The sequence below is a fragment of the Erigeron canadensis genome, chromosome 1 (assembly GCF_010389155.1).
Source record: "Erigeron canadensis isolate Cc75 chromosome 1, C_canadensis_v1, whole genome shotgun sequence".
NCBI lineage: Eukaryota > Viridiplantae > Streptophyta > Magnoliopsida > Asterales > Asteraceae > Erigeron > Erigeron canadensis.
This window is the reverse complement of record NC_057761.1, coordinates 45,939,656-45,961,154: the sequence shown is the minus strand read 5'-3', so window position 1 is coordinate 45,961,154 and position 21,499 is coordinate 45,939,656. Positions and strand designations below refer to the sequence as shown.

General features: G+C 34.9%; 1 protein-coding gene across 3 annotated transcripts; it reads left to right on the top strand.

Annotated features, from left to right (window-relative positions):
- The first annotated feature begins 3,342 nt into the window (after window positions 1-3,342).
- Window positions 3,343-20,579, top strand: LOC122584195. 3 transcript variants are annotated; one of them, XM_043756419.1, is made up of 35 exons: window positions 3,343-3,568; window positions 5,139-5,238; window positions 5,659-5,753; window positions 6,127-6,611; window positions 6,699-6,906; window positions 7,309-7,617; window positions 8,414-8,567; window positions 8,681-8,818; window positions 8,911-8,992; window positions 9,138-9,385; window positions 9,508-9,621; window positions 9,711-9,964; window positions 10,792-11,028; window positions 11,100-11,252; window positions 13,244-13,384; window positions 14,147-14,389; window positions 14,529-14,656; window positions 14,889-15,012; window positions 15,088-15,249; window positions 15,331-15,478; window positions 15,800-15,900; window positions 16,151-16,312; window positions 16,664-16,711; window positions 16,786-16,893; window positions 16,974-17,048; window positions 17,129-17,179; window positions 17,262-17,405; window positions 17,488-17,618; window positions 17,714-17,801; window positions 18,437-18,496; window positions 18,569-18,803; window positions 18,889-19,040; window positions 19,780-19,850; window positions 19,925-20,081; window positions 20,206-20,579. In XM_043756419.1, exons 1-35 carry the CDS (start codon window positions 3,419-3,421, stop codon window positions 20,365-20,367), a joined length of 5,418 nt encoding a protein of 1,805 aa, XP_043612354.1. In that variant the 5' UTR covers window positions 3,343-3,418; the 3' UTR covers window positions 20,368-20,579. The 3 variants fall into 3 exon arrangements, with proteins under 3 accessions (XP_043612354.1, XP_043612363.1, XP_043612367.1); XM_043756428.1 differs by having other exon boundaries at window positions 20,197-20,284; XM_043756432.1 differs by lacking the exons at window positions 3,343-3,568; window positions 5,139-5,238; window positions 5,659-5,753 and having other exon boundaries at window positions 6,278-6,376; window positions 6,498-6,611.
- The last annotated feature ends 920 nt before the right edge of the window (window positions 20,580-21,499 follow it).

Below are 21,499 nucleotides of genomic sequence, written 5' to 3'. Positions count from 1 at the left end.
CCATTATATATATTGTAACACCCGTCATTTAAAAACAAGGATTTCCAAGAGCTTTCACCTAACGGTGTCAAAGAAAGCGGAAAAACATTTAAAAGTCCAAACCAATAATTTCAGTTTGGTTTATTCATCAAACGGTGTTACTAGCCATATCATTGAAACAAGTCTAAATGGAAATCCATCGGTTGCCCAACATAAAACAACCGATCACAAGTCAATACAATTTATAAATATCTAAACATAAAATTCAAAGGTCTAAAGGAGCAGCCACTATGGGTAAACTATAATCCTTTTCAAACAATCTACCCATGCCTCGCTCTTTATTCATCAACACTCAAAGCTTTCTAAACCTGAAGGAACAACACATTTCAAGAAACAAGTGTTAGCTAACGAATTAGCTAAGTAAGATAACACGAGCTTATAAAAACATTTGTCCAATTAAAACGTATTAAAAGTCATATTTTATCATTAAGGCACATAACATCTCATATAGCCATAAACATCATTCATATAGGATTGTTCGTCTTAGATGTGCCTAATCATCTTTTCATCATCACATATAACATCATTTCAGGTGTGACATAAGTCACTCATATCATATAAGGTGTAAGTTTGTGTGTAGGCGGTCAAAAGACCTAACGGGGACCTCACACCCGACTGGATGGATAAGCCTTACGGCGGTCCATCAGTGTCGTTAAGGAATGGCAAGCCAATCCAGGAGTAGTCCGTATGTTCAAGACATTGGTGGTTAATCACGCCACCCGGAGATACTCTAACCACGTAATTATGTTGCAAGGAGCCACCCAAGCAACCATATACGTACTCACCGGGCAAGGGCAAGTACGGGTTAAGCTTAACACTTTCATATCATATACGAGCTCGATTTACATTACATATAGTTCAGGAATCTACATTACCTAAACATAACACATAATCATCTTTTACGTTTGGGCCCTTAAACGTGCACGTGACATGGCAACTTAAAGAGTCTAGTGAACTAGATTAATAAGCCATACAAACATGCACCATACAATACATCTCAAAACATATCATATCATATCATTTCATTTCATATCATAGGGACTGCATATCAGGCCTCAAATGTCATTTACATAGCCCATATCACCTCCCATGTATCCCGATTACCCATAAACGATCAAGATATCAAATGGAAGCTATTATAAGAAACCATCTTTTGTTGAACCTTCAGCATGTCAAAGTAGTGTATCTTACCTCTTAGAAGCGTACAAAATGATAACGTAAGTTACCGAGCTTTGCAAGTATTCCCGACTACCTATAATCATTAAACGATATAATAAGCTAAACAAGTACCTACTTACTTTTGTTCATGAATCAAGCCTAAGTATCTATAAACATGACCCATGACAAGGCTTGATGCATCGGATATTTGATTAGTACTTTAAAGCTTACAAAACTCGATGAAACTCGACATTCACTCACTATATTAACCTTTCTGGAAACTTGACATCACAATCATCTTTTGAAAACATAACCATTAGAAAGTAGACTCTCTTACAATTCCGTGGATAGCTTATTTGTTAAAAACGGAGTTACGGTTCAAAAGTTATGGCCATTTGAAAATTCCGTCGCTATTGCGTCGCAACTACTAAGTTGCGTCGCAGCTATGTGTCACTGGTTTCCAGTTGCGCCGCAGCTTAGTAGCTGCGCCGCAGCTAGCCCCGTTTCTACACAAACCTCATTGTTTAACCTCCAAAACTTAACCAAACACACCCCAAACGACCCCAAACCTTATGAACGACTTTTAACCCTCAAAATTCATCATTTTAAGACTCTAATGATGTCATGAAAACAACCCTCAACATCCAATTGATTTGCAACACAACAACAATCATTTTAGGTTACCGAATCGATTAAAACTCACGTTTTTGACTCCAATCAACCCTCTAAAGACCTAGATCAGTTATGAATCGAATCAAGGGATTGAAAGGACATGAAATCAATGTTATTATACCTGGGATACCTGGAGATTATAAGGAGAATGTAAAAACTTGATCAAAACACTCTCGAATCAACCAAACGAAGATGAAATCGAACAAGGAATTGATTATGGCAATGGGGAATGGTTAAGGCTCAAAGAGAAAAGGATAATATGAGTAATTAGAAGCTAATGACCTGCTCCAAGACCCTAATCCCGTTTTTTAGTTTCCACCTATGTCAAAACTAGTCCTTAGGCTTCCTTATGGCTCATATTTAACTCAAAACACCTATTGGGAATACTTACAACACATTAAATACTTTAAGCACATCAAAAGACATATAAAACATATCTTAAGCACTTTAGCACATTAATCATTAAGGTACTAAAGCTTGACACATATAACACATTAAACACATATAGTCATTAAATCATGTATAGGCTTAACGGACACGTAATGTTGACTTAACGACTCAGGTCAATTGTTAATTAAAAAGTTTGGGATGTTACATATATGAAAATATAAAATTTGAAAATTCCGGTACCTGAATTTCTTATATTCGAGATTCTGGATTGTGGATTTGCCGGTCCAAAATCCGATTCCGAAATTTTGGATATGGATTGCGGGTTATCTAAATATCTAAAAATGTCACTTCCATACCAATATTCCGCATGAACCATCTCACCATTGTCGCAATGACCTTCATTGGACGTCATAACAGTTGATTGGAGATGCAAACTCATAACCATGGTATGATATACATAGAAATATAAGGCTTTGGTGTAATCATAATACAAGATGGTAAATATGTATATTATAGTAGTAAGATTTACCAATAAGAAATATAATGTTTTATATATGGACGGGGAATATAAGGTTATCCGTTGGTTTGAAATACTCACATACTAATATTTTAATCTATAAAAAAATATTGAGCTTAAATATTTATTAATTAAACAAAAAAGATAAAAAAATTAGTATGTGAGAGCCAAATTTTATACTTACTTCCTTTTTATATATACAATTACATATAATAATTATAATAATATTTAATGTTAATGCAAGATCATAGGCTCAATATCCGAAATTTTTGAAAAATTATTCGATATTTGAATTCAAAAAATTGTATTTAAATTGGATATCTAATATTTTGATATTTTGGATATTTTTGGATCGGATTTTTGGATTATTTAAACCGTATATTAGGATATTTTGAACCCGAATAATAGTTAAAGGTGATTTTAGAGCAAGTTATAAATAATTTGAGAGATCAAATTAATCACCCTTGATAAAGGTGAAGATATTCTCGAACTTGAATAACTCGAGGGATCCACCTTGCAATAATTCGTTTGTCAAGCTAAACTCATCACTTTATTTAAAAAAAAAAAAAAAAAAAAAGAACAGAAAACCTCGCTAAACCCTTGAACAAGAACAAAAGCCGTTTCAGTAGAAGAAAAATAATAATGGCGGATTCACTACTAATGTCAAGTTTCCGGCGAATACCACCGGCAGCCATTCCGGCGACATTAGATTGTATATTACTAGCTTCACCAACTTCATCTCCATCTTCCCTTTTCTCTTTGCTTCTTGAGTCTCTTCCAATCCTTTCAAAGGTAGCATCTTTTTTAAGTCTAATCTGTTTTTATTCAAGTTTGAATGTTATAGAAACTACAGGAATAATAATTTGTATCTTGATTAAAGTCTTGTGCGTTTTAAACTTGGGTTAGTAACAGTTTCACACTCTTTTATCCCATTGGATGTAAAATATGTTCTTTTTAGTCTCTAATGTAGCATACTTATATGTTAGTGTGATTTTATGTAGCTACTTCTATTAAGGGGTTAAAAACAGGTGAAAGAATGTTGCATTTTGGTGTAGTTATTACTATTTAGCTGAAGGGACTGGAAGTTGTAAAGTGAAAGCAAGCTACATACATTTGAATTTTTTTTGAAAATATGTTGCATTACGGTGAAATTAGATGTTTAAATTTTGTTAAGGAAAAACGGCTTTTCATGAATGAAACACTTAAACGCTCCATATAGTGATCAATCGACTCCATAGGTTTCTGTCTTATTTAAAAGGTATTCCCAACTAGACGTTTTTACGTCATCAACTGGAAAATATTGTTGGTAAAGCACTTCTAAGAATTCATGCTATGTAAGAGCCTTCAAAGTCTTCTACCGACATTGAACATCCTTCTCTAGTTTATAAGTTTAGAGGCTCACTTTGTGATTTTCCGGGAAATCCAGAACCTCAGATATATTTTCAATATGAGCAATCAAATGACAGCATCTTTTGGCATCGTGGCTACATGAAAAAGAAATCTGCTTTTTGCTTTTGAAAGAGCTAGAGTAAAACATGAACATTCGTCACATTATTAATTTATTATTTATTTCCGCTTTGTTATAATCTTTCGAATGATTATTGTTATTTCTTAGCGTTATTATTATTTTTGACATTATAATTATTTCCCACATTCTCATGAAAAGAATTTTCAACTAGGTACAATCTGGGTAGCAGTAGCAACTATTTGATTAACTTCTGCTAAATGGTCGGAGCAATATCCTTTCACATTAACAATGCGAACATTGCGAATGTATATTTTCAAGCAAATAATGTGAATATCCAGTTAATAACTATCATTGGTTATGTTATCTAGTATTTATGCTCTTATTATTTGTAGCAAACTATGTTTTCATTTCATCTAAATTGTGGTCTTTTGTTGAGAAGCGTTTTAACAAAAATATATCCAATGTATATCCAATACCTGCTTTATCCATGGATATGGATCTGATGAACAAATTGTGGTTAACCGGATATGGACATGGCTTAACTCTTTTCACATTTGATCCTTTGCTCCCCTACTTGCACATCCTCAAGGATGGCATGTTCTATTTTTTTCCCTGATAGCATCTTTTATTCATGCATATGAAATTTTAACACAATGTAACACATACTATCATGTAAAACGATTCGTTCAATTTCTTAATGGATCTGCTAATGCACTCAACGTTTAGTAGACATAAGGATGGGGATTTTTTTTTCTAATTTGTTTGAATTTTGGCATAATGTTGAGGGTTATATATGTAATACTACATTGTTACTTAATATACTTAAAGAACCTTATGATTTTAATTTGCAATGCAGGATGCATATTGAGTTAATATATTGGTGTTATGAAACAGGAACTTATTATGCATGGAAGTGGAGAAAGCTTGGATGACGAGAGTTGTAATTTTGTTGCATCATATGTGGGCGCACTTTGTCACATTTTGAAGAAACCGGGTAAAAACACTTTACATTATATGTATCTAAGTTAATTTTATTTCATAATGTCACGTCCACAGGTATCTATGTATGTGAAATTGTTCTTGGTGTTAAAAATTGTCGTATGAACATTGAGATTTGGATTTTGAGCATTCCTTAGACAAGAACGAATTATGTGCTCTACTGCGACTCTGCGAGTTAAAGTTAAGGGGTATCTATGTATGTGAAATTGTTGTTTGGTATTAAAAAATGTCGTTTGAACTTTGAGATTTGGATTTCAAGTGTTCCTTAGACAAGTAAGTATTTCGTGCTCTCCTGCGAGGTAAAGCAAAGGCAAGTTGCACGATTGCGCCATGGATAGTTTAGTCTGTAGCTTAAGTTTAAACACTCATTTTAAGTTGTAGTTTTTGGAAAGTTTTCTAACTGTGTTCTCTGTAGGGCTTAATGTTGAAGCTTTACAGAATTTTGTTTGGAGGGTGCTGATTCCAATACTAAGGATGACCCAGAGTTATGGCCGTGAGATAGTTGACAAGGTAAATGTGGAGTTAGGGACCTTATAAATATGATCCCACTTAGAAATGTAAAAAAGGAGTCGGTCATGCTGGTTTTTGCAACATCTCAAAACGGATAATATTTTAGTTGCTTGTTTTGAGTGGCGACGTTGAAATTGGTCAAGTTCAGCTGACTTGGAACATCTTGTCCCTAATATATGATTCTTCATACTAAATGTGTAGCGACTTTGAGTGTTAAAGTGATTAGAAATGTTTCAGTAATCCAGTACTTTCTATCAAATATATCTTTGATACATCAGAGACAAATCATAACTGATAACCCCAATTAATCCAATAATTTGTATCAAATATATCTTTGCTCGCTCATATGTTCTTTGACATGATTTTGGTTTAGGCCATGGCTTCTTTCTTGGATGTCGTGATAGAAACAAATGCTTGGGGGGTCGTAGAAGAAACCATGGTTCCCTATTTCATCAGATTGGTTGGTTTGACTATGGGAATGCTTCAAAATGAACAATCTGCCATTTTTAGATGGACTAATAAAGATCAAAGTCGCGAAGACTCAACTTTGACCACTTTCGAGTCTTTCCCATTGTTCATGTCATGCCATATCTTGACATCTATTTTAGATGCTTCTGTAAAAGGTAAATGTATTTCAGAAAGTACGTATGGATCAATTTTGGCAAATGGATGCACTGTGCATATATTTACAAGAAGCCTGCTTTGGGATATTTGTAACGTGACTTTGCAAATGCTTTCACACAGTCCGGAACATCGGTCTTGTGCCATCACTGTTTTCCTTCCACAGCTTTTGAAAGCATTTGTATCTGAGAATGCGTTCCAGATCTCAGTTCATGGTCAGGATTTTATATTATCTAGGTAAAGTTACTATGTTAAGATGATGTTGTTCCCCGATCATAACTGTGACATTTTATGTATACCAATGAATATCTTTTCTTTCTTCAGGAACACCTTCTTTGCTAAAATTTGGAAATGCTGCAAAAGTTTGTTTTTAATGGGGCATTCGGAGAGAAGAGATGCATATGCTATACTCTCTTTGTATATATCATATCTTGCAAAGAGTGACAGATGTGAAGGTGATTCCGTGAGTGGAGACGGGACATTTGACTTAAGAGATGAAAAAGTGTTTTGGGATGAGATGAAGAAAGGCTTGGTATATGGCTGTTTAGTTTCATTTAATTATATACCATTTGTAGGACAAATTACATAACATGCAAACAATGTCTTCATATTTCTATTTCAAGTAACCAAGCTTTCCCCCTTAAAACAAGCCATCTAAAGTTTCTTAATTTTTGATTATGTAATCTTTCAAATTATTTTTTTTTAAAAGTTTCGATTAATGTTTCTAGACACCACTTCTGAAAAAAACTCAAACTTGGTCAAAGGTACCAACCTAAAATATGACGCTTCTAATTTTTGACTGGTTTTTTCCAATCCTAAGAAAAGCTGGTGAAGTGAAGTAGAAGTTTGACCAAAGTTATCTGTTTCCATGCAATTTGCTCGGTATAGAATACTACATACTTGTATGTGTCTCTGATATTCTTTATTTTGTTAGGTTGACAAAGAAAGCATAGTGAGGAAGCAGTCACTGCATATATTGAAGAGTACAACTATTAGCAGTGAGAGAAAGCAGCACACTAGTGTTATGGAGACAACATCCAACGAGAAAACTTCAAACTCTAATGGTTTGACTAAACGGGAGCGATGGGCTAGCAAGGAAGCTAAATCTCTTGGCATAGAGAACTTATGCGATTCAGTTGACTCTGATTCGACCAGTCAACTGAAATGGAGTGCATTTTTCCTACTGTATGAAATGCTTGAGGAGTATGGTACTCATCTTGTTGAGGCGGCATGGAATTACCAGGTTTGAATTGTTTTTGCTTTATATATTTGTATAGATTAGAGGTGGCAATATGGGTGAGCTGTTTGGGAAGGGGAATAGGTCAAAAAGGGTTTGCAGTACTGGTCAACATGAGTGTAGATGAATTGGGCCATAAGTATGGGTTATTCATAAACACTCTTGTACAGTTTTTGTTATAAATAACCGATGCATCACTTATGATTACAAAAAATGATTTTACTCTTTGAATTAAACACTTTTGGAGGTGATAGCATTAAAAGTAGACTTTGGGTGACCTTGGACCTGTTTGAGCCATACTACTCTTGGTTTTTTATTTTTATTTTTGATGAGTTTGAGAGAAAATACTAGTGATATCCCCAACCTATAAGTAAAGTTTCAGTATTGCACCTCGAACGTAAACATTTTCAGATTTGGATTTGTACATATTGTGGGATGGGGGAGTGTAAAAGGAGGAACTACATTTGGCTATCTGAGTTCTTTATTTCCCTACTAAGTTATTTTTCTTTCTATTTTGGATTCTTTTTACGGCATATGTCTTGAAAATTTTTTAGTTGCTCAACTAAATAAGTCCAGCCAAGTTTGCACTTGTACCAAGCTTTAATATAACCAAACCAGAATCCTGTATCCGATATAATTCAATAATCCAATAATCTTCTTTAATTGAATTTAGATGAAGTTCTAAATGATATATCTGCGTTTTTCCAATGCATAGATACTGGAACTCTGGAAGTTCCATAATACATTGCTTTTTTGGGTGTACTTTTCTTGACCCAAAATGGAAACTCAAACTCTTGTGCAGATGAACTTGCTGCTTCACACATCACATTCTTCTGATAATCTTCTAAAGCCTGTTGGTGAAAGGCCTAATCTTGATCCTATGGAAACATTAGAAGATATGTTTGATTGGTTAGCTGTCTTGTGGCAACGGGGCCTTTGCCATGATAATCCTCAAGGCAAGCGATATGTATATTCTTAAATAATCTCAAATTCGTATCCTGTAAATTAGCACAGATATTAGTATGTTTAGCATCGTTTTATATGTTTTAACATGTTTTTATATATGCAGTACGGTGTTTGATCATGCAGTCAGTTTTTGGGATAGAATGGAAGAACCATGGAAATTATGCAAAATTTGTTTCTAGAGATTTTATACTTGGTCCTTTCATACAAGGGCTGAATGATTCTGTGCACCACAAAGATTTTGGTTCACTTCATATCTTTCTTTATTTTTCACATTTATTTGTATTCTTCATTTTGAAATATATAGTGGCTGATCTAGTTATCCAATTTCTCTAGGACTAAAAGGAGTCTATTCTTCAAGGACAATTAATGGTGCTAGCACATTTTTACACCAGTATAGTGTGTGCTTAAGCGAAAGGTAAAATTAGCTATTCAAAACCAGAAAACTAATATGTCATACTATGATGTGTCGTTATTCCTATTTCTAATATCTTATTAGTCTAGCATTGCAAATGCAAACATTGACTGGGACCTTATACGTATATTTATTTTATATTGATTAGGGAACGGATGAAGTTTTTAGTCAATCTTGCATCACTTGTGAAAAATTACTCTTTTGGTCGAGCTGGGCTGATGAGTCTTGCTGAATGTGTGGCGGCTGTTGGTGCCGGGTTCACGATACCTGGCGAGACTGAAGTGGAACAATGTGATGAAGATAGTACTTACAACGATAAGGCAGCATTACTTGATGTTTTCAGATTTATTATTGAGAGCAGCAAACAACATTTTAATCCTAATTATCGCCTAAAAGGTTGAAGATTGCTTTACTGATAGATATTTATGATGCCTGCTATCTATTTTATTATTTGCTGATTACGTGTGTAAGATCATGAATTTTTATTTGACAATTGTTATCTGAATTATCCTTGTCAGTATGCGGAAAGATTCTGGATGCTACCATTTCAGTAATATCATCATCTGATGTGCCTCTTGAGTCCCTTCTTCTCTTCATTTCATCTTTTCCCCTGGACTTTCTGAATTATGGCGGTAAGTATATGGATATCTTTCTCTTGGTTGTTTGTTCTTTACGGTTATCAATTTATCTCTCTACTTATTATCCTAAAATCCTTTCCTAGGTTCATTAAGAGAAACAGCGCAGCAATGGCTTCGAGGTTATGAAAAGCAACCTTCTAATTTCAATATCAGCAGCAAGCTAATGAAAACGCTAAATGAATTCCCCATAAGTTTTATAAAGCATAGTCACTCAACAAGTCATATAGTTAATTATGATGACGAAGATTTGGAAACGTGGGAGGTTAAGGCCAAAAGATGGGCTAAGACATTGTTTCTTACAGTAGAAGAGGAATGTCAATTTGATTCTATATTGCAGGTATATGCGACCTTTCGCAGCTTTATATTTATGTATTTTTTTTCTTCATAAAATCACTATTGCAAACGAAAAGAGTATTACATGATGTATTGCTAATAATCTCATACTAAAGTGGGAATTCCCATTACAATACTTGCTGATATGCTTTCTTAAATAGTACTGAATTATGTACTATTATACGATCTTATCTATCTATACTTCTATATGTATACTATATTATAAAAGAAATAGCCCCCATGTTGAAAGTTCCATGTGGGGTTTGTCTAAAATACCCTTAGTGTTTAGTTTACACAATCAGTCCTTTATTTTTTAAAATATCTCCATTAACTCTTTACATCAATTACTTTTACGTCAATTATCTACACCACTCGACGCCGCCTCCACCACCAACAATTGCCCCCACCACCACACCTTCACCGCCATGACCACCGCCACATTGCGCGGATACCGTGCTAGTACTACTATATAAAAATTTTCCACCCACTACAAGACAAAATGTTGAAAATGTCCCCACGCGAAATGATATTGATACCCTTAATGAATTAATTAATTCCCTTTCTTTTATTTACTAATTTAAACATCTCCACCTAAAATACCTATACTACCCTTAATGAAATAATTTACAACATAGATCCCTCAACTCCTAAAATAACTACACTACCCCTTTTACAATAATAACCACACCGTCACCACCCGTCACGTCACCACTACTACCGACCACCGTCGCCACCAACGCCGCCACATTGCGCGGGTGAAATGCTAGTAATTTTACTTATATCCTTTTTGATGTTTAACAAACTTCGCTTATCTTGTACTTGTTTGTGTAGTTTATTCAAATACATGGATGTGAGCTTTGCAAGAACAGTGGCTACCAGGAGTGGTTACCAGTTAAATATATGATTATCATCTTAAGCATTCTTCAAGAACTCCATGAACTGAAACACAGAACAGTTGATAATTGTGCAAAAAGAACCAACGTTTTTCTTGAAATAGTGGATCATACCGAGTATATGGATACTTCCCTGATTATTAAGAAGTTCACTAAATTGTTCACTTCCACATTGGTAAAAGTTATAATATTGTCCTCAATTAGACTTTAATAGTTATATAATTTGTTAACACTAGTTCTATGCAGGAGGGGCTGCTGCCGTATACCAATAACTCATGTTCTGTTTTCTGGTCTGAGGATTTTGGGGAGACGACCCTGCCTTCATCCGTAAAAGGGAGACTAGGAGGGCTTAGTCAACGGCGGCTGTCGTCTTCTAACACTACTGCTGTAATACAAGCTGTATGATTTCTAATACAATATATTTATTGGTAATCTATTGCTTCAAAATGGATACCTATGTTATGAAAAGGTTGATCTAGGTTGTGTTTTACTGTTTTGTCTTAAACCAGGCAAATCTGGAAATTTATCTTCTAAATCATTCCCTTCACAGATTTAGATTATTACTTTAAAAATACTGTTTTATAATCATAATTTATACATCAAATATCCATAAACATTTTTAAAAATTATGGACAAAAACATGTTTACAGGTTAACTAAACCCGATATTGCCTGTATCAATTCGTACCAAAAGGTGACTCATATTATCTGAATCTAAGTTGACCCATGCCCCCAATTGCTTGCCCCTCCATTTTGTCACCTCTACTCAAGTCGGTTGATGTTCAACTTTGAACATATCTCAGTTTTATAGAGACTCATAACTTTATTGGACGAATTGTATTGATATAGTTATAGTTGATCCCTGTTGTTTTAAAAAGTTAAGCTGCATACTGATATGATCCCACATCGGCCAAGTATGGGATTGGTTGGTGGTTTATAAGTCAATGCAGAGCCGGTCCTGAATTTTTTAATGCTCAGGGCAAGATGATTTAAAAATGCTCCTATAAAATTTTGTAAACAAACAATACACTTATTTTTAAAGATCTAAATCATAAGAAACCTAATTTTTTAACTATATTTTTATTCTTGAGACAAAAAATAGTTGTAGTTATTATAGTCACTTGTATATAAATAGTTCACTAATTGATCAATTAATCAATATTAGGTGGTTTTCACGATATCTCATTAGGTCACATTAGATTTAATATTCATAAATCACAATAACGTTGTTAATTGATCAACTCAAAAGTGGAAGGGGTTTAAATTAAAACTCTATATATTTAAAAGGGTAGGAGGTGGGAATAAGTAATACTTTTTCATTAGTTAATGTTTTCTCTTTCACAAAATTTATGCATCAGTTAAAAAATGGACTACACTACAATACACATGCTACTCATATTGATAGGTGTACAAATTATCTGCCCCACGTTAACACGATGCTCTGATGCAGGACCGACACCGAGTCAATGTGTCCCCTCCTTCTTTGAGCTAGCTTTTGGGAGTGAGTTCCACACCTAGTTTATGGCATGATGCGAGCCTATTATGGGATGGGTTCGTATCGATTGGTATTAGAGCCAACCCTACCTTTCGAGGTTCCAACACTCGGGGTGGTGACCTATGGAGTGGTGGCTTGGACCCAAGGAGAAGGGTGCCAACCGTGACCAACATAGCCGTGACCAACAAGGACGTTGGCTCTTCAAAGGGTAGGGTATTGATATGATCCCACATCGGCCAAGTATGGGATTGGTTGGTGGACCGGTGGTTTATAAGTCAATGTGTCCCGTCCTCCTTTGAGCTAGCTTTTGGGAGTGATTTACACCTAGTTTATGGCATGATGCGAGTCTATTACGGGATGGGTTCGTATCACATACTTTGGGGACCCAAATGAATTTATATTAAAAATAATTAAAATATAAAGATAACAGTGGTTGGTTTGCTTTAAAGAGCAAAACTGTCTCTTTGAGTGACCTACTTTCGAGAGGTAGATCGACTCTCCATAAGATGCTCGAATAAACCTTAACCAAATGATAATTCTCGCACAAATTTATATTAATTTTTGATCCCTATAGACAGAGTTACGTAATCAAGGAAAATATAAAGTATAATCTAACCTAGTTAATGATAATTCATAGGTGCCATGGGCCTAAGAGTCTAAGAGAAACCAGCTGATGATATCTAAGATGTTATGTATTCAAATTTATCTCATGTTCTATGCAAGAAAGTAGTATTTTTTGATAATCAGTCCATTTTTAACGCTGAAGTCATCTCAATTCTCTGGAGAAATGTGTTGAGCTGCTGATATTAGAATAAATTCTACTGACAATGTTGAACTGCAATGTTTGTACTCTGGTCCTTAAGGTGATGGATCTGTTGTTTATTACTTGTGTACAGATAACGTCAGTGAAGACTCTTGCATCCATCTCTTCATATTGTGCACAAAATCAAGTAGAAGAAGAGGCTTTGAATTCTACTCTTGATGTTCTTTGGCAACTCTCTTGGAAGATTATTTCTCTTGTAACATGCGACTCAGAGGTACTGCTATAAGCCTATAACACTTTATGCCTGTAGGTGTAATGGTATCAAGTAGGGGCATCAATTTTGACCCATTTCTGATGACACGTAATTGTTGTTTAAGTGGTCAAACTGGTGAAATCAGAAAATGTTATTAAGTAAACTTATCAAATAGGTCGAACGGATTGAATGTCCCTGAAAGTGCTCTTTTCAATGTGCCAAACCTTCTAAATCACTTGATTTAAGTATGTAGATTTTTATTTAGACAGTATAATTTTTGTAATAATGCTTGTCTAATTCGGGCAAGTTGCAGGAAATGGAATGTACTAGTATCTTTTTTACCGATCTATGCAACTGACTTTTTCTCTAACCATCTAATGTCTCATACTTACCAATTGTTACCGAGGTGTGCAATTTGTTGCACGAATTTGAGAAAAGGTCTAGTATGTTTCATTAAATGCTAACAAATTGCAAATCTTTGTAAGATGTGGAAAATACCGAGTAATTTGCATTAAATTGTTACAAAACGGTATGTTGTATATATCTATGAAGGTGAATGCTAGATTGCATTATCATTGCAATTTGCCTCGCTAACTTTCTATAAACTATATAAAGAAGTTTAGACAAAAAGGTATATTGGGCCAGCCAACCTGACTGGATTGAGAAAAAAGCGACCTGTTTGATCTGTTACCCAACTCGCCCGCCAACCCCAAGTCTTTAATTAGATGTGTTTTATTTTATAGTTCATTCTAGTAATGCTGGTTTTATTGGTCCTCAATGCAGACTAAAGCAGAAATTAACCTTGGAGGATATGAAACATTACATCATGTTCTGAAATCACTAGTGTTTATACCTTCTTCTTCCACATTAACTCTACTGACGAGACCTTACAATTTTTCAACTCTAGAAGCTGAAGTTAAACCGCATATAGATTACTTTGTTCAGATATTTTTGGATAACATCAATAATCTCATTGAGGCTGGATTTTTGACTCGTGCACGAAGGGCAATATTAATTGACTGGAAGGTGAACATTTACACTATTCATAATTTATCAATTATTCTCTCCGTTTTAGTATTTCTATCGAGTAGTATTAATCATGCCTTTTTTTTCTGGTCATGTTATAATTTTGTACTTTGGACTTATCTGTTTGTGATTGATTTAGTGGATGTGCTTGGAATCCCTGCTGTCAATACCAAAAAATGCTCTTCAGAGAGGAGCTTACATACAAAAATGTAATTTCATCTTTTCAGATGCTCTGGCCAGAAAGCTATTCAATGATCTAGTCGATAGGTAAGACAACCAACAAAATGACTCTTTGATACGGATCTTGAATAGATAGGCTGAATGACAAGATTACTGTTTTGGCTCTCGTTATTTTCTAGTGCTGAATGAAATATGTCTGTTTGACAAGTGTTCAAATTTTGATAAAATCTTTAATGTGTACAAGCATAAAATCTTGAATCATCCATGTGCTATGTAAGATGCCTGATATCTTCCATGTAACCATGTTCAATTACTTCAGTCTGGAAAATGCTGGTGAAGGTTCAGTTTTGCCCATGCTCAGATCTGTCAGACTGTTACTGGATCTTTTTGCCCTAGGAGGCAAAGATTCCACTTTTTTCTTGGGTGATGGAATTGATATTCAGGTTCTCCCACATTTCTAATAAAATCCATTGCTGAATGAAATGTTTTTGTACTCACATCTTTCTTATTTATTGCAGATGATGTGGCATCTGGTTCGTTCTTCTTGGTTATTACATGTCAGCTGTAACAAGCGTAGGGTTGCACCTATTGCTGCACTTTTATCTTCTGTTTTACATGATTCAGTGTTCGGTAATATGAACATGCATGAATCTGAGAATGCACCGGGACCGTTGAAGTGGGTATGTATTAAGTTAGTTATGTATTTGCTTGTATGTTTGCTTATACATATACACATTGCTATAATTTAATGTCTTCTGCAGTTTGTTGAGAAAATATTAGAAGAAGGAACCAAAAGTCCGCGTACTATCCGTCTTACAGCATTGCATTTAACGGGGCTGTGGCTCACATATCCGAGTGCAATAAAGTACTACATGAAGGAACTGAAGCTTTTGACTCTCTATGGCTCAGGTACATTCATGTACCAACTTTCTTGTTTTTGTTGAACGTCGAATTTGGGCTCAGCGGCATGTCTCTAAGCCTCTTCATATACCCAACTCTAATTACAGGGGAAACCCATTCTGGGAAAACCCCTGTCTCTAGTCCTGTGAGCATTTTGATCACACTAGGATTTGAACCGAAGACCTCTAAGTCTCAACTTCCCCCCGAATTACCAATCCATCTTTTGATGGTTGGTATTCATTTACCAGCATACTCTTTTCTTCAAGTCAAATGCTTAGTTGTTATATTGTATTGTCATATTAAAAGTATCTTATTTGAGTTTTTCACCAGTTGCATTCGATGAGGATTTTGAAGCTGAAGTGACCGAAAATCATGATGCAAGGACTGAAGTTTCAATCTTGTCAACAAGTCCTGACCCGGAGTTAACTGAGGTGGGTGTTTAAATTGGAACCTAATTAATCTGAATATATTTAATTTTTAAAAACCTAATAACTGAAAACTAGTAATCCCCCCAGTCTACTTTTTCTGTAAAAGTAATCACTCTTTTCTATGGTTATAGTCATCTACCTTATATCATACTATGTTGATTAAAACAATTTGGAAGTGGTCATGGTGGGTTTTTAAAAAGTCATTGCCATACTCAAATGCACAGTATTGACCATTGTTGACTTTCATTGATAGGTATTCATAAACACAGAGCTTTATGCAAGGGTATCTGTTGCTGTTATGTTCAACAAACTAGCAGACTTGGTGGATATGATTGGCTCAAATGATGAAGTTGAAAGCGGTCGTGCGTCCCTAGAATCTGGCAAACTCTTCTTGCTTGAACTCCTGCATTCTGTGGTAATGGGGCTTTGAGTTTAGAACCAGGGTTACTATCATGAATTTTCTTTTGACAACAAGGGTTGTTTGAATTTACCATTTGACCAAGATTATGTGATAATAAATATTCAAAATTTGATAATTAACTGTTTGGAAAAAATTTCTTTTCTGAGAAAAAAATGAAAGCATGCTGTGAAAATGGGGTAAATAGGTAACTTTATTCTACCATCCAATAATGAAATTTTTTACAGTTTATGGGAAACTGATTAGTAGATGTAAATAATCAGAAACATAATCTATTTATCCAAACATTTTTGAAACACAAACTATTTGATGCACTTAAGAGGCTGATAATGGTGATTGATTATGCAGGTGGATGAATCTGACCTTGCCAAAGAGTTGTATAAAAAGTACAGTGCGGTTAGTGGCTATCTTGTTTACTATTCTCAAAGGTCTAAGTTTATTTTTGATATTATAATAACTTTTTGTGTCAGATTCATAGGCGGAAAGTTCGTGCATGGCAAATGGTTTGCATCTTATCTCGCTTTGTTGATCAAGAAATAGTATCTGAAGTTATGGATCTCTTACATACAGCCCTTTATGTAAGTAAATGATAATACCGATATCTTCTTAAAACAATTATACGTACTAATTTATTTCACTTTCATGCATCCTAATGTAGAGAAACAACATGCCTGGTGTTCGACAGTACTTGGAAACGTTCGCAATCAATGTATATCTAAAATTCCCATCACTGGTAGGAAAGGTTACAAGAAATGCGCAGAAAATTTATTTAAATTTTAAGAAAAATTAAATAAAGAAATAAACTTGTTGCAGGTTAATGAGCAGTTAGTCCCTATGGTTCGGAAATACGATATGAGAACTCAGGCAAGTATTATGATATTCTTACTAATGTTCATTGTAAAGTTTCTTTTCTAAATTATAATTTACATTATCTATGTCGTTACAGGCTCTCTCATCGTATGTATTTATAGCATCAAATGTCATTCTACATGCCACGAAAGATAGTCAATTAAAACATTTGGATCAGTTGCTTCCTCCTATTGTTCCATTGCTGACATCACATCACCACAGTTTACGTGGTTTTACCCAGGTGATTAATTTGTAACCACACACATTTTTTTGTTAAATGAAATATGTATTTTGATGTTCTATTCTGTGCTTACACTATGCAGTTATTAGTGTACCAAGTTCTTTCCAAGTTGTTTCCTTCCATTAATTCGGCTGTCCATGGACTTGTATCCTTGGAGAGCAAGTGTTTTGTGGAATTAAAAACCTATCTGGAAGATAACTCTGACTGTGCAAGGTATGACACATGGTTCTATACTAAGAAACTTTTTATGATTTAAACTCAAATGGGAGTTTGATGGCTACTTAAAACATGTTTGAGTTGTGTTACAGGTTACGGGTATCAATGGAAGTTCATCTTGATGCTTTTCATCCAAAGAAATCCATAATGCCAGCTGGAATTTTCAGTAACCGAGTTGATGTAAGATGTCACACCAATTATACGTGTATCCTGCATTTATAAAATGCCAATTGTTGGAAAGTTCCAATGTCCATTCAGAAACATGAATGGCAGCCTATCAGGGTGACCAAGTGATGAACACTTAAATATCTCTTGAGAAGGCCCAAGTTCAATTCCCATCAACTTGACCTCCATGGGTCGCTCTGTGCCAAAATAAAAAGATATTAATGGTGATCTATGGCTCTATGCTAGATGTGGCAAAATGAGATCATGTTATGTGCCAGGAAGGGTCAAAAATGGTCCGGCTGACCCTCATAACACTTCTTATTAGTCTGTCTTTACCTCTATAGTGTTTGAATTATGAATAAAATTTATATTGTTGCAAGGATGATCTAACCTTTGAATATGATGATTTATGAGGTTCTGTACATTTTGAATACCCTTGGGCTGTGGGTGACTATTCTCTGGTTTTACTTTTACCCATTTTCATTTTAGCTAATATATGACATCTATTTGGTCCGTTAGAGGCAAACACTACCTAAGTTGACCAGTCTGGAATAAATGGGTTACATACCACCTTCTAATCTATGCTAATCTGATACTGATAGTCCTCAGTTTCATTTATTCTAATATATAAAGATATACTTCATTTACAGGACATCGAATTTGAATGTGCTCACGTATCCCTTTTAGAACGTGTGATCGATTTTCTAAATGTAAGTTCTGGTTTGACGAATCCTTTTGTTTCCGTCTCTTGTATGATCGATTTCTCATAGCTAAAGTTGCAGGATGTTAGGAAAGACCTCAGATCTTCAATGGCTAAAGATGCAGCACAACTGAAAAATGAGCAGATACATACACCTGATTCCGATTCTAATAGTGTAGTCAAAGAGGAAACATTCGCAACAATGCAAAATGAGATGTCTTTGGATTTTCAGAAAAAAGTTATCATTTCTAATCACGAGACACAAGATTCACAATCCAGCTTGTTAAACAACAGTGACACCTATAATTCGCTTCTGGGTATATTTAGTTATAGCTGCTATACATCCGCATAGTTTTTAGTATGAAGTTGGCTGAAAAGTAATTTAATACTCATTGATTGTAGATGTGGAAAAGGAGGATCAACTTCTTGATAATTCTCTAAGAGCCAGAAACATTGCTATGGGAAAATTGAAGGCTGGGAGACAACAAATTATTCTTGTTGCTTCATTGCTTGACCGCGTGCCCAATCTTGCTGGATTAGCACGGACCTGTGAGGTAAAAAATTCTGCTCATATTACAACTTGATATAATCAATTTGTAATAGGTTAGTTCTTTCTTTTGCCCAAAAATATGATCATACTTTAATAGTTCATACTTTGATTTTACTTCAAGTCTTCAATGTATCTCATCAAGTTCAGGGGTCAAATAATCAGTTTACCTATTAACCCCTTCTTTTAACACAATTGATAGATGTTCACTCTCATTAAACACAAAAATATCCCTTTTTTCACAAAACGTCTTTCTGCTCATTTTGTTGTTCAATGAATGATAGGTGTAACAAACTGCACCTATTCTCCTGTTTTTTAGAAACAAGTTATTACGGTAGGAGACGTTTTTCTTGTTTATTAGAAAAAGTTGAAGAATTAACTTTCGTTGACCCCCCCCCCCCCCCCCCCCCCCCCTTTTTTTTTTTTTGTTGCCATACCTGCATTTGTGTGCAGCCAACAGCAGAATGTATAAATAAGAATTCACCAACGCACATCCAAACACAATCTTATACTACAGCCTGTTAACTGAGTATCTGATTATGAATATATGGTTTTATATATTTTACAAAATCACATCCAAACATCCCTTTATCTAACTTACAAGTAGAATAGGGTTAAATGAACACCAATTACCCATTGTCCCACTGTACATATACTTGACTACTTGTTAACATGGTATAACTATTTAACACAATAAAAGATTAACTGCTGTTGAGTGTTTGTTCTGTGTGTTATGTTACTTGTAGGTTTTTAAAGCTGCAAGTTTGGTCGTTCACGATTTGAACATTTTGCATGACAAGCAGTTCCAGCTCATCAGGTTTGTTTAGTTACCAATCTGAAACTTGTTTACATGGAATAATTGATGTTTAGATGCTACTATTTTTGTGTCAGTGTGACTGCAGAAAAGTGGGTTCCCATTATGGAGGTGCCTGTAAGTAATGTGAAGGGTTTCTTGGAAAAGAAGAAACAAGAGGGGTTTTCTGTCTTGGGTTTGGAGCAAACGGCTAATAGTGTTTCTCTAGACCAATATGCCTTCCCTAAAAAAACGGTAAACAAAACATTTTATAGTTTTTGCATTTTATATATTCTGCCGTTTAAAAAAAATGAAATAAAAATATTGGTCATATATAGAACATGTAAATTCGTAGTTCTAAATTGTGCAGTGTATGTAGGTTTTGGTTCTCGGTAGAGAAAAAGAGGGTATACCGGTGGACTTGATACATATACTGGATGCTTGCATTGAAATCCCACAGTTGGGAGTTGTGAGATCACTCAATGTTCATGTTAGTGGTGCCATAGCTCTCTGGGAGTATACTCGGCAACAACGATTATGATATTATTCTTACTTAAATTCGTGACTAATAGACAGTTTTTGATGTAGAGAACTTAGATAAATACATGTAATTGGATTTGTATCCTTTAAAAAATTAATATTGCCCGTCAAAGAATCTGTTGGTAGAAACATGCATATCTTCGCTAAACATGCACTGGGATGCTGACAATGATGTAGATTATTTTCTTCAACAGAAACCGTCTTTTTTATTAACAGTAGTCTTGCAATTGTATTTCAACTGGTTTTGGGATAATTTTGGTTTACCTATTATCCAACCTGACTAGCCCATTGTACCACCTCTAGTTACGTTTATGGAACAGAGTAAACAATGCTCTTTGATATCTTTTTATATCAAGCAGATATGAAGATGGACAATGTCCATTCTTGTTTATTAACATCAAGGAATAGGCGAGTTTCATAGTCTTCATGTGGAAATTACCAAAGCTGCATCAGTTTTTATCTTTGTAACGTTGCCATCACTTTGGAGAGAAATGTTTTTCGCGTTCCCTTTGTTCTCTTTGTCTTGTTATTATTGAACTTGAACAAAGATATCCATTCGAAACAACTTTGACCCTTCTTCACATTTTGCCTTTGCTCACTTGAAATTACCTACAAAATTTAATACTCGAGCTTAAATTGACAACCCACTTCAAAACCCGTACAGATGACAAATCTCTGAGATTGTTAACTGTTTTTTTTCAAGTTGCAACACTTTAAATATAAGCTAAAAATTACATGGCAGTCAGTGATCGCTTACCCGAGGAGAAGCTTGTTGCTCTTTTATTGCAGAAAGTACATAAGACTTGGGTTGATGGGGAGGTGAAGATGTCACTGTAGATTTTGCATTTTCTCTTAATCGGCGCGAGTAGCTAAGTAGTTCAGCTCTTCTATTATAACCTACAACTCTTTTTGACACGCGGTCAATATGGAGGTGGTAGTCGTGGTGGTGATTGCTACACGTTGAATTTTTCTTTCTTGTTTTCTCCACATAAACGGTCACAAAAACAGGTTTCGGTTTTAAGTGTGTCCTACGCAATTCCAGTGTAGACATTCGGAAGATATAGAGAGGTTTAGTAATTTAGAATATTGCTTGTCATTTTTCTAGCAAAGATATTGGTAGAGGTTGAGAGAGT

Excerpts from the sequence above, each read along its gene's own strand:
- LOC122584195 (XM_043756419.1), top strand. The coding sequence starts at position 3,419 with ATGGCGGATTCACTACTAATGTCAAGTTTCCGGCGAATACCACCGGCA. Across the intron at positions 17,180-17,261 it reads AATACGATATGAGAACTCAG|GCTCTCTCATCGTATGTATT; the intron begins GCAAGTATTATG and ends ATGTCGTTACAG. Across the intron at positions 17,619-17,713 it reads GATAACTCTGACTGTGCAAG|GTTACGGGTATCAATGGAAG; the intron begins GTATGACACATG and ends GTTGTGTTACAG.